This window comes from Caretta caretta, chromosome 8 (genome assembly GCF_965140235.1).
Source record: "Caretta caretta isolate rCarCar2 chromosome 8, rCarCar1.hap1, whole genome shotgun sequence".
In the NCBI taxonomy this organism is placed as follows: domain Eukaryota; kingdom Metazoa; phylum Chordata; order Testudines; family Cheloniidae; genus Caretta; species Caretta caretta.
Genome location: NC_134213.1, coordinates 779,811 through 795,662, shown reverse-complemented (window position 1 = coordinate 795,662; position 15,852 = coordinate 779,811). Strand labels below are relative to the sequence as shown.

General features: G+C 56.5%; 1 protein-coding gene across 5 annotated transcripts in view; it reads right to left on the bottom strand.

Annotated features, from left to right (window-relative positions):
* Positions 1-5,009: 5,009 nt before the first annotated feature.
* Positions 5,010-15,852, bottom strand: part of GRK6 (G protein-coupled receptor kinase 6) — a 32,751-nt gene continuing 21,908 nt past the window's right edge. For 3 of the 5 annotated variants that reach the window (XM_048860939.2, XM_048860942.2, XM_048860941.2), the window contains 5 exons: positions 12,622-12,830; positions 11,789-11,926; positions 11,324-11,461; positions 10,883-11,017; positions 5,010-6,827 (listed from right to left, as the gene is read on the bottom strand). In XM_048860939.2, the coding sequence (XP_048716896.1) occupies positions 6,777-6,827; positions 10,883-11,017; positions 11,324-11,461; positions 11,789-11,926; positions 12,622-12,830 (671 nt within the window). In that variant the 3' untranslated portion in view covers positions 5,010-6,776. Of the gene's footprint in view, positions 7,701-10,227; positions 10,230-10,882; positions 11,018-11,323; positions 11,462-11,788; positions 11,927-12,621; positions 12,831-15,852 lie in introns of all 5 variants that reach the window. The other 2 variants (XM_048860943.2, XM_048860940.2) reach the window with 2 other exon arrangements.

Here is a 15,852-nt window from a genome sequence, read left to right as displayed (position 1 = left end):
GCGAGTGCTATCGACCACCCCTGACCTAAGGGAAGGCGTGAAACTGGAAGGGCCTGGTGTAACTCCTACCAAGGAATGGGAGAGATGCTGGGGCATCCATGGGAACGTTGGTGGCTTCGAACTTCCCCAGGTCACCGGCTAAAGTGACCCCGCTCAGTTCGATCTCGAAGGGGGGAGAGATGTGACGAAGTGGGACTGTTCTTAATGTTTCCTCTGAATAGTGTGGGGGTGCCTCAGTTTCCCCTAGGCAGTTCTTAAGTATCTAGGTGGTGGGATAAGGGTGTATGATCACTGCAGAGCCCTAGAGGGCAGGTGTGTGCAGGGGTCTGGACACAGAGAATGGCCGACACCCTGTTTCCTGGCAACTGATGGCCTGGCCCTTCCCCCCTGTAAAGTGAGAGCTAAAAGGGTTGGAGAACAAAGGAACCAGGTGACCTCCTGGCCCCGGAAAGGGACAAACCCCAGAGGAGGAGGGGCGGGAGAGAGTTTCAGTTTGGGTCTGGCTGGGGCCATGGAGTGAAGTGCAGACAGGGTTGTCTGGCTCATTGCCCCCCAAAATGGACCCAGCTGAGGGGGTCCGATTCTCTGCATCTACAAGCTCTGTGTTAGACCATATCCCTGTCGTCTAATAAACCTTCTGTTTTACTGGCTGGCTGAGAGTCACGTCTGACTGTGGAGTTGGGGGGCAGGACCCTCTGGCTTCCCCAGGACCCCGCCTGGGCGGACTCACTGTGGGAAGCGCACGGAGGGGCAGAGGAGGCTGAATGCTCCGAGGTCAGACCCAGGAAGGTGGAAGCCGGGTGAGCTGTGTGTCCTGCAGGCAGGCTGCGCCCAGAGAGACTTCCCCAGAGTCCTGCCTGGCTTCATGGGGAGCAGTTCCAGAGCATCGCCCAGGGACTCCGTGCCACCTGGGCATCAGAAACTACCTGCAGTGCACAGAATGGGCTAACCACTTGGGTCAACACAGGAGGAGGTAGCCTGCCGTTGATAGTGGGGGAAGTGCTTGCTGGCAGATAGGCACCGCCTGGGGTCAATTCAGTTACTGGTCCCGCAATGAAGCATTTCCAAGAGTTTAATACGGGTCTCAGTTTTTTGTTTTTACAGGTAATTGCAACTTAGAAGCCCAGGGCTTTTAGGGGCAACTAAGGACAAGGAGTTCTTGGGAAAAAGCAATTTGCAACCATGTTTCAAAGTTTTTATTGGGAAATTTCCTTTAAAAAAACAAAAAACAAAACAAAAAAAACCCCACCATTTGCCAAGAAAACCAGTGCTGCTCTCAGCAGATAGAGCCCCTTTCCATACAGGAAATGACTTGCTAGGTGCCACATTTGGTAGCCAAACTCTTGCTCTCTCTCCCTTGCTATTACTGCTGAACAACAATTTGGAAATTGGATCTTGAACTCTTCTTAACATTCGTTGAGCACAGCCTCCCCCTGGCAAAGTTCAGTGAGGCTGCAAGGAGCCTGGAGATTTGCACATGCCCCCAAGTTGCTAGCAAGTAGCTCCAAAAATTAACTTCTCAGCCTTTCAATACTTGCATCTCACCACCCACCCAGTCCTACTCCTCCACCTTGAATGCAACAGCATGGAGTCAGAGGTACCACTAGCAAGCTGAATTATGAGAGAGGATATTAAAGTCACATCTCCCCCAAACTCTCCTTCCTTCCATGTGCTGTAACCACACAGCGTTGCTCACTCCAAAAATCTCTCTGCCTGCAGGAGCCCCCCCTCAAAAACCCACCCCTCAGCAGGCAGGAACTGTTGTGAAGTTACAGGGCACTTGCCACGGGTAGATCCATGCTCTATCAATGGAGTCACTCAGCCCATTCCCACAGGGAACAGCTTCAAACTATTAGCTTCAGCACTGAAAACCTGCTGCCACCTCCCAGATCAGGCATAAGAGCAACTGGTGGGTCTCAGGACAGATGCCTGGAAATAGGAGCTTTGCTGCTGTTTTTTCCAGCCCCTGCTGCTTACAGCCCTAAACAGGAAACCCTAATCCTTTGCATGTGATGTCACACCCATCACCCCAGCAACCAAGGCGATGTCAGAACCAGAACTTGGGCTTGAGAGCAAGAGCAGGTGAAGTGATCAGAGAAGAAGACTGGGCTCCCTGCCAACAGCCAGAAAAGGGGGCATGCCACGTGTGCCTGAGGCATGCAGGGTCCTGCCCCCCCACTGAGGGGCACTGTGTGAGGCACAGAAAAAGTAGGGACAGTCATTCCAAGAGGGCTCTGGCACTTGGGCTGCTTGCCCCTCCAGGTTGTTTTCAAGTGACAGTGGGGCAGACTGTTCTCACCAGGCAGGTGCAGTTCTTCCACAGGCTGAAGTCAATTACTCTGACTTGGCCTGGTGACACTCCCCTACTGGAAACCACCTCCCCCCCACAAACCATGGACGGCAGTGCCAGCTCTCAGTAGTGTGGGAAGGGGCCCTGCCTTCCCTGCCCCCCCCAACACACACAGAGGTCCCCGTGTGCCCAGGCAGCTCTCCAAGCCACTTCACCACGGCCTGGAGGGGGGCTAGGACCCACCCACAGTGCCTATTTCTAAAGAATACAGGGCTTGATCTCCAGCAAACAGAGGGGAGAGACGCAGCTCCCACCGTCAGCGTGCCCTGTAGAGGGAGGGCAGCGGCTGCTGGGGCTTGTTCCAGCACATAGGAACAGTCCTTTCAGCCAGTGGTTCCAAGTAGGAGCCTAGTAACGCCCTGAGAGAGCACATGCTGGAGCAGTGGCTGGCAGAATATGCTTGTGGCTCAGTCCAAGTGTCCAGACTCCAGCTAGAAAAGGGACAAAAGCAGCCCACTCCAGCTGGAAGTGCAAATCTGATTGAACTTACACGCCCCAGCCCCTTGCTTTCACCCCAGCCTGTGCTGCCCGAACATGCTGGGGAGGAACGCAACACTAGAATGGCTCCAGCTATTGCTCAAGTGCTGCAACAAACCCTGGCCTTTGAACACAAACCCCCACATAGGCCACAGATTGGCAGAGCAGATGCCATGGCAGGGCAAGGGGCCCCTGCTAGGAGCCATTAAAGGGGCACCAAGTACCTGCCTGACAATCCCCAAAGCCTGCACCAGCACACCAGGAGGAGGAGTTAAACGCCATTGTTCACAGCCTGAGTGGTTCCTTGGTGTACCTGACAGCACTTTGGTCGAGCTGCGTCTGCACTTCCCCTTGCACGTGGGGCTGCCACAGCAATGGGGTGTGGACAACCCGCTTCTAAAGGTAGGAAAATGCAACAGTAAACCCACAGACTTCAACAGCTGTGGAGGGAGAGGATGCACTGAGGGCAGGAGGGATTAAAAGCAAGTGAACGTGGGGAGCGTAAAGGCTGGTGGGAGGCAGAGGGGGCAATGCATGGAGGGCAGAATGAAGGCACCCTGCACAGGCCCTGGAATTGCGTTTAGAACTAATTTGCTGACCCTGACTGGCACTGCAGCTGATGGTAGGCTTAGCCTGTGCTTGCTGATGGGCAATCCCAGCTCCCGCACCTGGCAGCAGATTGAGAGGGGCTGGAGCAAATCAGATAGCAGAGGTGGGTGTTACAGATGAGCATCCACAAGGGCACTGATTCAGAGCAAACCCTGGTACGCAGCCACCCTCCCATGCTAGCTGGAGTCCCTCCCAGCAGGAGGTTGCAAGGCACGGGTTAGATTCCCTTTTCTAGGGCCTCAGCAGGAGCATGCCTGCAGTTTCCAGCACAGGGGCGAGTCCCCCTTCAGCCAGGCAGTACTAGCTCCCAGCCATAGCATGAACTCATGCAGCCTCTTATGCCCAGGTATTGCCCCAGAGAACTGCTCCCAGCTGAGAGCCATCCCCATTGTCCAGATAGAGCTGGTCCAGGAGCGGGATTTGACTGGGGTCATTGGAGGGGGCTTCCCAGGGAGAAACACTTTCTCCACCCATATGTAAGATCCTGCTCGGCCCCAGGGATAGGAGAATGTCTGCACAGCCAGGCTCGCTGTGGTTTTGGGCTGGAGCAGGCCCCTGTGCTGAGGGTAAACCAGTCGCTGTGTTCTCCCCTCCACAACCCCAGGGGAGACAGCTCCACATACCCTCTGGCAATCAAGCTGCTACCCCTTTTCAGAAGCCTTCCTTTCCTTCAAGTGGTCAACGCTCCCTGCTGGCTGGACAGGGCTGAGCACTTGAGAGCCCCGCATGCAGCTCAGACAAGTTGGTTAGGAGCACCCAAAACAAGTCCCAAGGCCCCCAGTGAGGGGAAGCTGTGGATGAGCTGCTAGAGAGTGGCTCAGAAGGAGGAAGAAGGGGGATCCTGCAGTTTGGGATGGGCACCGCCCAATGCACAGAGCAGGAGCCAGGCCCCATTAGCAGAGCTACACCCAGGATTCCTGGGGAGCTTGGATGCAGCAGGGAGACAAATGTGACTGGCAGGTGGATGCCCAGGGGAGGGCTCTCAGTGTTCATAGCAGAAGCCTGATGCAGGCCTATGGAAGTGCAGAATTTACAGAGGAGCCACCCTGGCCCAAGAGAGGTGAGCACCTTTCACTCCTCTGCATGCCCATGGCTCACCAGGCAGCCGAGAACCCAGGGGCTTGGCTCGGCTAATCCTAGGCTCCTAAACAGACCTGCTAAACCCACAAGAGAAAAAACAGAATTTGGGTTTGTTTTTGGCTTAATTGGCTTGTGAGTTGCTGGTTAGCTAGTTTTTGGCTTCTAGTTTGTTGCTTCTTTATTGTGATTGGTTCCTGGCGAGCAGGGGCAAGGGTTGGGGCGGTGGGAAGAGTCAGGGGTGCTCACCTGGAGCCCACCACAGTCCCAGACTGCACGCCGGGGGGTCTAATAAGTGAGTGTTGGGGTTCTTAGGGACCGGCTTGTTTTGAAATGGGATTAGCTTGATTTTTGGCTTATTGTGAAAGTTGGAGAGCTAATTTACCATGTGTAAGTTGACGACTGTGCTCCTGAGCAGAGCAGCATAGCTCTCCCCGAGCAGGTTTGTGTACCAGGCTGCTAGGTAGAGACAGGGGGAGAAGGAGGAGGCAATGGGAAGTGTGTTGTGCTCACTGTATTCACCTCTGCACGGCAGCAACAGACATGACAGAACTTACATTTAACAGAAAGGTTAAAAATTCTTTAAATATTCCCACCATCAGTGCAATGCAAGCGAACGATACCACAGGTCCGAGGAGCAGCCAGCCCAGTGCACGGGGGAAGAGTCCCGCTACTGCTAGGAACAAGTGTGCACTGTACAGGACACGAGCAAATGGATGGACCCCTAGAGCATGTCAGAGGGCTGAAGCAGTCCCATAGGGCCATGCAAGGCTCCAGTTGGGACGCCAAGCCCCTCTCCTTTGATTCCCCGGAAGGCACAAGATTTCTAGATGCTGCAAGGCTGCGTAATGGAAGAGATTCCCATGGAGAAAGGGCGAGGTGCACTAAGCCTTTGGCACAGATCCCTGGGGCTCAGCAGCCAGCTAGGCCCAGCCTGGAGGTGGTGGCCTGAGTGGGGCTGTTCCACTGAAAGCAGCTCAGTACCTCCGAGCAGGGTGGAGCTGCAGACACCACAGCTGGACACAGGCAGCAGGCTCAGCCCCACTGCCCTCTATGGGGGCAGAGGCACATTCCTATGGAGTCTGCACAAAGCGAAAGCTACAGACACATTGGGCACCGATGGCCTCTGCCAGCCAGTGCAGCGAGCTAGACTCCTGCTGCAGCTCCTCCAGGGGACTACCCAAGCTGTCTACGATGGCTCTCAGCAGCAGCCAGGGCACCCCACGCCACATGCAGAATCCAGGAGCTGGCCTGGCTTCCAGCTTTATTTGGGAAAGGCCACATCCTGCCTTGCTGCAGAGAGCGGCAGATGCTGAACTGCAGCTTCAAACAGCCGGGGTGATCCTGGCTCCCATCAGAGGGGCCAGAGGCAGTGAATGCCAGGGTGAGCAAGGAGAAAAGGTGCCCAGCAGGCAAAGGGGGTGAGGCGAAGCACTGACTGGTCCCATAGCTGGGCTTTTTAGTGGTAAATGCTTTGGCATGGTACTTTCCTGTGCCCAAAGGGCTGTGGGAATGTTTGCACAATGGACCTCCCCTCTAGCCTGTGCTGCCAGGAGACATTCTCCCGGGGGGCGGGGCGGGGAGAGCAGCTCCCAGAAGGTCCTAGGGAAGATACTTTAGACATGTTAAGGTGCCAGAAGTGGCCAAGGGGCCCCTGCCCAAGACTTCCAGGGCAGAGCAGGTGCAGCAGCTCCCCCATTGTGGGAAGCACTGTGCCCAGAGCCCATGGGAGGGGGAGGGGTAATGCAGAAGGACCCCCTCCCCCGAGAAATAAAAAACCTATGCATGATATATACATACATACAGACCTATATAAATATATCAAACCTGGGGCTTGCGAGACTGGCCAGCTGCTGGAATGGGTCATTGGACCTGCTCCTGCCAGCTCCTGCCCTGGCAGCCCCACCTTGTGCTGGGGGATCCCTCCGTCCCCGGTGGAGGGGAGCAGCGGGGCTGAGAAGGGGAGCAGCAGAAGAGCAATTCCAAGCAGCAGATTCGGAAGTATCCAGGTCTTCCCAGCCATGGGCTTTCCCCAAGCACAGCGAGGCCCTGCTGCACAGTGCTCCCTGGCGCAGGGCTTGCTGCTCACAGCCCAGAGCATCTTTCTGGGTCTACTTCGAGTGTCTCAAAATAGAGATGTGCAAAACTGTAAACAAATCCCATGTGGCAGGGTAGCTGCTACCTTGTCCATCAGGCTGGCGTGCTGCACAGCTGGGTGCCTGGGAGAGGCAAGAGGGTCCAGGCCCGGAGAACAGGTTGGGGTCTACAGCCGGCTGGGCTCTTCCTCACTGTCGCTGCAGTTTCCACAACAGTCCTGAAGTCAGAAGGGCAACAGAAGGGAGGAGAGGGAGAGAGGAGCACAGCAAGCAGAGGGTGAGCATGGGTACAAAACAACACGCCCCCAGCTGCCCTGAGCAGGGCGGGTCACCCCGCACTGCGAGATAAGGGACTCAGAGCCAGGGGAAGAGAGCTAACACCCTTGGGAGGGGAACAGATAGGGGAGTCCTTCCAGCAGGACCATTTCCCAGAGGACATACTAGCCAGCTCAGCAGCTTGAGGTGGGACCTCACTGGCCTTGCCCAGACTGAAATCCATCGAGGTGCAGAAGACACACAGCAACCAGCTCACGTCTGACCCAATGTCTGCACCCTACACAGCACAGGGCCCCTTGATCACTGGGGGCCCACAGGCAGCCGGCTCCCTCAGCAGGAAGAGGGCAGGGATCTGGGCAAGGCAGCTCTTGGAGCCCATCACAAACAATCCTTGTGCCCTCAGTACATATAGACCTATACAAATATCCCAAACCCTACAAAGCACCTGGGCTGGCGAGACTCAGAGCTCAGGATGGAGGTCAGGGGGTCAGCAGGAGCCTTTGACTTCCTGGAGCCCCTCGCTGGGAGCAGGGCCCACAGCAGTGGTAATGCAGGGAAGCTTTGACTGAGCGGACAGCAGTGGCAAAGCCCCCTCTCACACTGGGGTGAGGCAACGAGAGTGCAGGGAAGCAGGGTTAGTCGCTCACGGGGTAATTAACACACACAAGCAGCATCTGCTCTGCTGGGGTGGGGAGGGTGGGGGTTAGGCACTGAAGGACAAGACGACTCTTCCCCAGGTCTTGCCATGTCCGCAGGTGAGTCTAGGCCACCAGGTATTTCCCTGAGCAGAGCAGCCAGGAGAGGGCTGCTCACCTCTGGAAAGAGAAAAGATGTGGCATGAGAGGCTGGTGAGTCACAACCAGGCAGGACCCCATGTTTGCTGCAGCTCCCGCCCCCCTGCCAGGTCCCACAGCTGGCTCAGAGCACTCCTGTGCCAGGACAGTGGGATAAGTAGCTCCGGCCAGAGGCTCTTATGAAACAGCACCAAAGAGGGACAGCCATGCTGAGAGCCTACGAGGGGAAAGCGGGAACCAGCAGAGGAGGCAGCTCGGAACGGGTCTGGGCCAGGCTGTTCTGACATTTACTTGTGTTCAGGTCACACAGCTGCTAGGCAGCAGCTCAGTGGCAGCAGCATGGGCTATGCCTGTCCCTGGATACAAACCGAGGCTACTCCATGCCAGAGAACATGCAGAGAGACAAGTCTGCAGTGGTTCTGCGCCCACTGGCACCCAAGAGCTATGCACCAAGCAGCATCTCTGCCTGCTGCAGGCTGAGCCATGCTGGGAGTCTCATTAACGCTGAGGACTCGGCCTGGCAGGATGACACTCAGAAGTCTGTGCACTGAGTCCTTCCGCCTGGGATGGGGGCACACAACTCAGACCCTGACCCCAACTACACAGATAGATCTGACCCGACCACTTTTTCCTCCCCTCCACCTCCCAAAGCAACTGGTCCAGTCCCTGGGCACCTCCATCAGTGACGCTCCCTTCCCAGCTTTCATGGTAGCCCCTCCAACCCATTCAAGATCAGCTCTCTGACCTGGGGCTTTGACTGTGCCCTTCCCCTGGCCCTGCACAACACGCACTTCAAGTTTCTTGTCCTCACCCATCCAGGCCCTGCCTCCCTCTGCTCCTCCATGCCCATCTGGCCTTCTCTCTGGTGTCATCCCCTTGTCAGGTTTGCTACCTTGCCCCCTTCCACTTGCTCCTCTCCACCTTCTCCACTGCCCCCTTCTGCATGGGACACCCTTCCTGAGCTGGTCTGCAAGGCCTTGCCCCCCACTCCTGCTGCAATGCCAACATAGGCAGGAGAGGGGATTGGGCATTCCAGTGCAGTTAGAAACACCCACCGTCCCTAGGACTGCAGGGCACCACACCCCAGCCCAGCCCGCCCCCATCTGTCACATGCTTGGCGTGTGTTTCAGACCAGACTGAGCTCTTCAGGGCAGCGTCCTTGTCTCTCTGGCAGCACCCAGCACAATGCATGCACAGCCTTTGGGCACTGCTGCCACATGCAGGGTAAGAGCTAACGAACGGGGTGGAGACGGAGTTTGTCATCCTCCAGCACAGCATAGATAGCATCATGCAGATAGGCTGGAGCTGCACAGGGAGGGCGTGTGCGTCTCCAGCAGGAGCTGGACAATCTCCCACCCTCTGGAGGGATGAAGGCTCTTGTTGATCTACTCTGGTAGCAGAGATACACGCAGGAGGTATCTGCAGGAGGCAGAGAGTCCTGCTGCCCCATAATTTCCCCTTCCCATCCCCTCAGATCAGAAGGGGTGTCCCCCAGAGCCTGGAGCAAACAAGGCACACAGAGAGGCTCTGAAGGAAGCCTGAGGACAAGCCAGGCTTATGGGAAAAGCCTGCTTTTATTCAAGTTTCCAATAAAGGCAAAACCCAGGAAGTGACGGTTGATGGCTTGTGCAGACTACCTGGAGAGCATGGGAAAGCCACAGGTTCAGGGCAGGGGTGGGCAAACTACGGCCCGGGGGCCACATCCAGCCCTTCAGAGGTTTTAATCCAGCCCTCGAGCTCCCATTGGGGAGTGGGGTCCGGGCTTTCCCTGCTCTGAGCATGCTGTGGCTCCACATGGCTCCCAGAAGCAGTGGCATGTCCCCCCTCTGGGTATGGGCAGCCAGGGGGCTTCACATGTTCCCCCCGCCCCAAACACCGCCCCTACAGTTCCCTTTGGCTGGAAACGATGGGTAACGGGAGCTGCAGGGATGGTGCCTGAGGACGGGGCAGCTCGCCGAGCCACCTGTCTGTGCCTCCGTGTAGGATCCGGAGTGGGGACATGCTGCTGCTTCCGGTAAGCGCCACCTGGAGCCTACGCTCCTGACCCCCTCCCACACCACAACCCCCTGCCCCAGCCGTGATCCCTCTCCTGCCCTCCGAACCCCTTGGTCCCAGCCCGGAGCATCCTCCTGCACCCCCAACCCCTCATCCCCTGCCCCAGCCCAGAGCCCGTACCCCAGTTGGAGTCCTCACCCCAACCCCCTGCCCCAGCTCAGAGCCCCCTCCCGCATCCTGAACTCCTCATTTCTGGCCCCATCCCACAGCCCACTCCCCCAGCTGGAGCCCTCTCCCCAACCCGCAATTTTGTAAGCATTCATGGCCCGCCATATAATTTCCCCGATCCAGGGGTTCGAGTGGTTGTGTCCACACGAGCAGATCTAAAGTAGGGCCTCAAATGAGCTGAACTGCCCTGACCTAGGGTTGGAGATTACTTGGCAACAGTGCAGTTGGCTGCAGCTGGCATTGTCTTTACAGATGTCATAGGGCTAGGTGCACAGGATCATGCGAGGACAGAGCCAGTCTCAGAGGACTGGAGGTACAGAGCCACCTCTTGCAGAGGGAAGCAACAAGTCTCTATGCTACAGACACGTATCGTTCTCAGACCAGGGAGCATGGATCAAGTGGGAAACAAGGGAAGAACGGGGCTCAGCAGAGAAGAGATAGGGCTGGACCCCAGCCAGACCAGTTCACCATTTCCTGGGCAGTCCCCTAGCGAAACGCAAGCCCAGCACGAGCCGACATGATCAGGAAGTCTGCAGGAGTACAAGTCTCCCCACCCCACCATCAGGCCGTGCGCACTACAGGGATATCTGTGCAGGGCAGTAGCTTACTTGGAGATGTCAGGGCTGGTTAACTCCTGAGGGGGACAAAGCTCCATCAACTGCAGGCCTGAAAATCCAGGGAAAGGCGAGTGCGCTGCAGGCACCGGTGGACACAGCGGAGGGCTCCAGCCCTTAGGGAACAGGGCAGGGAGGCCAGAGGACCTGCCGGGCTCTGAATGCCCAGGAGAGGCACTCCCCTGGCACTCCAGAGGAGTGCAGCTGCCCTGGAAACTGGCCCCATCATGCTGGTGCCCCCTAGCGTCTGGCTCCTGCCATTGACTCTGCTGGGTGGGGGAGCGGGGGAGAGTGTCCTGGCAGTCTCAGTGCAGAGGGAAGGTGGGTGCCATCCCCAGAGGGCCCGCTCCCCACTTGGGGGTTTACCTGTCTACTGAAGAGGCGCTGTAGCAAACCCTTTTTGGGCTGTGGAGAAGGCTGTCCTTTCCAGTCCAGGTCAGGGGGCACTGTGCCATCCAGGCTAAAGACATTCAGCTCCTTGAAACACTCACTCTCAATCATCTAGGAGAGAAAGGAGATGACTGCAGCATGAGACACTCACCCACCTGCCTCAGCAGACAGGACCCTGGGCGCTGGAGACCCGCTGACCGGAACAGCCCAGAAAAGCCCCTACCTACCCCACTGAAGGCTGATCACACAGGGCACAAGAAACTGCCAAGAACCCTTCACTCATTCACTGCACGGAGGAGCAGGGTCACTGGGCTCTGTTGGCCCCTTCTCCAAGGCCTGGACCTAGTCAAGTGCTGTGCTATGGGAGGCAGCCCTCCCTGCAGTGCAGGCGCCCTTTGTGCATGAACCCCCCCCTACCTCGTTCTGCCACGGGATGGGCACACTCCCTGTAGCAAACTTCTGGTAGAAGTCATTGTCTGTGGGCTCCAGCTCCACTCCCTTTACTGTGGAGAACTGCTCAATGTCCAGCACGTCCTTGCAGTAGATGGCCTGGGGCTGGGAGAGAAGCAGAGGCAGCAGTCACAAAGCAGCGGAGCCGAGCCCCATGGGCCCTGTCAGAACTCCCACCATTTGCCAGGCAGTTCCCTTCCCATCTATGCCACCCATTCCAACAGCATCCCTCACATTGGGGAGGCTGGGGCAGCTGCTCCAGAAACACCCCAACCAGAGTGGGGAGCAGGGGGACCCCCTCGTTAGTAAGTAGCTACAGGGCCCCTGCTCACCTGGGAAAAGATCCGCACAAATGGGACAGAGAGGTAATGTGGGAGCAGAGCTCCTCCCCACAGGGCCATGGCTTCTGATCTGCCCAGGAACAACACTTACGTCTGGTTTGAAGGGGGGGTCCAGCATGCCTGCTTCCAGCCTCTTGAAGTTCAGGTGTCTGAAAAGAGGATGCTCCTTCACTTCCTGGGCTCCAGCTCCTCGACACCCCAGCCGCTCCCCAGGGTCTTTGCACAGCAGCTGCAACACAGCGCAGCAGGGTGAGAACTGCAGGCAGAGGGCAGGACCCTTCCACAGAAGCCTGGGGAAGAAGATACATGGAACAGCAGCACCTAGCCTTGGTCTACACTAGGAGCTGAGGTCGAATTTAGGTTGGGCTTCTGAATGACCTCTCAGAGGGCAGGCTCTCCAGCCAGGCAGGTGCTAGGGGGAGTCAGTGCACCCTGCAGCCACTCCACAGGCCTTGTTTTTGGATGCCAGGATGCAACTCCCCCCCCATCCCCCACCAAGTTCAAGCAGCAGGCTGTGCCTGCAGCCTCATCCCCAGCCGACTTGGCTGGGACCAAAGGTACGTGAGCAGCGTTAGCTGAGCGAAGGACAGCGAGCCTGGACACTGCTGCTCTGGCATCTGCAGGGCAAGGGAGGAACTCAGACATAGGCGTGGACTTATTTTTCCCCGGGGTGCTCCACCCAAGGCCCTGCTTCCACCACCCCCTCCCCCAAATCCCTACCCCCACTCCATCTCTTCCTGCCCTCGCCTTGCCCCCGCCCCCAAGGCCCACGCGCTGCTCTCCACCCTCCCGCAACCCCCTCCTCAGGCTGCCGAACTGCTGTGGCTGGTTGGTGCTGAGCTCCCACTATTTTTTTTCTGTGCGTGCTCCAGCCCTGGAAAACCCATGGATGCCCTGGGCACCCATGGACTCAGGCATTGGTACCATGGAGCAGAGGGAGCGAGCGCCAGGCGAGAACTTCTCCGAGTACTCCTCCTGTACATCCTTCACCAGCCGCTCCACTTCCTCCCGCTTGATCTTCTTCTTCCTTTGCTGGAAGGGAGATTGGCCCTCGATCATCTCATAGACAAGGCAGCCCAGAGCCCACCAGTCGGGACTGAATGTGTAGCGCTCATTCTTCACTACTTCGGGAGCTGCAAGGGAGTGGGGCAAACGAGTGCAACATGAGGATGGAACACGACCCACGAGGGCAGAGGGTGAATCTAGCCTAGTCAGAGAAGGGCTGGGAATGGCTCAGGCAGGAGAGCTGGGCAAGGGCTCCTTCCAGGCTGTCAGCTTCTAGCCTCCTCCACCTCTTAGCAATTCCCCAGCTCTTCTCCCCTGGAACTATCAGGTCAGTCCATAGGTGCTGGAACTAGGGCTATGGCACCCCCGGCTGGAAGCGGTTTCCATCACATACAGGGTTCACAGTTTGGTTCAGTGGCTCTCTGCACCCCCACTATACACATTGTTCCAGCCCCCATGGGTACGTCCCGGAGCCACAGCTAGGGAGCTGGCTTGCTCTGTGGCACTGGCAGATTCTGAGAATGAGTGGCATGGTCAGGGGTGGGCACAGCCCCAGCCTTGCCTGTGTCTGGGAGGACTCTCGGGAAAGAGGAATAGCCACGAGATGGAAAGGGTGATTTTTGTGACCAGTCAAAAATGAGAGACCTGTCCAGCCCTAAGGCTGTGCAGCCACAGCTGTCTAGGCAGGGATCTGCTGTGGGAGACCTGGGGCGGGCTGCGCTCAGCATGTCTGGGCTGTGGGTCCAATAGGCCAGGGGAGGCTCTGCCTCCCCCGGCACGGCTGCCGAATGCTTGTGGCAGGGTTTGCTTTATTATGCCCCATGCAGGTTCCGGGGCGGCTGAGGCAGCACATACTGCCTCCTCAGCCGCCCCGGACCCTGCATGGGACACATCAAACGCGTCTTCCAACAGACCCAGCAGGCTGGGGCCAGGAAGGGGAGGCACAGGGAGCTCCTCCCGCCCCAGTGGGGAGCGCTCAGGGCTCCGGGCAGCCCAGGACTCTTCCCGACCCGGTGCGGAGCGCTCAGGGCAGCCCAGGGCTCCTCCAGCCCAGTCGGGGGGAGAGCTCAGGGCTACTCCGGGTGGGGGAGGGGCTTGTGTGTGTGTGTCTGTCTGTGGGCTCTGACCATGGGAAGGGAGTGGGTGGAGCCGGGGGCTCGCCTCCCCAAAGGGCGGGCCCACCTGCCCCCCATGGCTGTGTGCCACTGCTCAACTGCTACATGTTACCATCGCCTTTAGTAGGTGGGACGCTGTATGGAATATGGGTGACTGCTTAGACTAGAAGATACCCATATTATATATGACAATGAATCTTACCAGATAACTTTTCCACTGAGACCTTACATGGCTATGATTTGCTAAGTATGATAATCTTGTTTATAGGTCTGTATCTTTGTATCATGAGTTATAAGTGTGTGACATACACCTACATCTCAAACCTGTGCTGTGTCTCTGGGTGACACCCCTAGGCAACTTGACATCAGCACTATCTAGCCTGTTGGATGGCCCACCAAGGGCAGTCAGCTGTACAATGAATCCACTGAGAGAAGCCAGGGCCTATACCTATGAGTCAGCAGGACATGAAGGGACATGCCTATGGACAGAAGACTCCAAAAGCTTTTCCATGCCCATGTGCTGGGAGCTTGTGTCTGGGCCAAAGGATGTACAAGCCACATGGCAAAGGATATAAAAGGCAGCTGCACCTTCTCCATTTTGTCTTCAATCCTGCTTCTCACCTCTGGAGTAACTTCTCTACAAACTGAAGCTTTGAACAAAGGACTGATAGACCCATCCAAGCTTTGGGTGTGTTCCAGAGGGACTTTACAAGCCAGCAAACTCACCAATGTGGCTACGAACCCGATAATATAGACTCTGAAGTCATATATGTATGTATCTGATAGTTGTTAGAAGAGAGCTTCAACCATGATATCAGGAGGGCCAAATCGCACCTGGAGCTGCAGCTAGCCAGAGATGTTAAGAGTAACAAGAAGGGTTTCTTCAGGTATGTTAGCAACAAGAAGAAAGCCAAGGAAAGTGTGGGCCCCTTACTGAATGAGGGAGGCAACCTAGTGACAGAGGATGTGGAAAAAGCTAATGTACTCAATGCTTTTTTTGCCTCTGTTTTCACTAACAAGGTCAGCTCCCAGACTGCTGCGCTGGGCATCACAAAATGGGGAAGAGATGGCCAGCCCTCTGTGGAGATAGAGGTGGTTAGGGACTATTTAGAAAAGCTGGATGTGCACAAGTCCATGGGGCCGGACGAGTTGCATCCGAGAGTGCTGAAGGAACTGGCGGCTGTGATTGCAGAGCCATTGGCCATTATCTTTGAAAACTCGTGGCGAACGGGGGAAGTCCCGGATGACTGGAAAAAGGCTAATGTAGTGTCAATCTTTAAAAAAGGGAAGAAGGAGGATCCTGGGAACTACAGGCCAGTCAGCCTCACCTCAGTCCCTGGAAAAATCATGGAGCAGGTCCTCAAAGAATCAATCCTGAAGCCCTTAGAGGAGAGGAAAGTGATCAGGAACAGCCAGCATGGATTCACCAAGGGAAGGTCATGCCTGACTAATCTAATTGCCTTTTATGATGAGATTACTGGTTCTGTGGATGAAGGGAAAGCAGTGGATGTATTGTTTCTTGACTTTAGCAAAGCTTTTGACACGGTCTCCCACAGTATTCTTGTCAGCAAGTTAAGGAAGTATGGGCTGGATGAATGCACTATAAGGTGGGTAGAAAGCTGGCTAGATTGTCGGGCTCAACGGGTAGTGATCAATGGCTCCGTGTCTAGTTGGCAGCCGGTATCAAGTGGAGTGCCCCAAGGGTCGGTCCTGGGGCCGGTTTTGTTCAATATCTTCATAAATGATCTGGAGGATGGTGTGGATTGCACTCTCAGCAAATTTGCGGATGATACTAAACTGGGAGGAGTGGTAGATACGCTGGAGGGGAGGGATAGGATACAGAAGGACCTAGACAAATTGGAGGATTGGGCCAAAAGAAATCTGATGAGGTTCAATAAGGATAAGTGCAGGGTCCTGCACTTAGGACGGAAGAACCCAATGCACCGCTACAGACTAGGGACCGAAGGGCTAGGCAGCAGTTCTGCGGAAAAGGACCTAGGGGTGACAGTGGACGAGAAGCTGGATATGAGTCAGC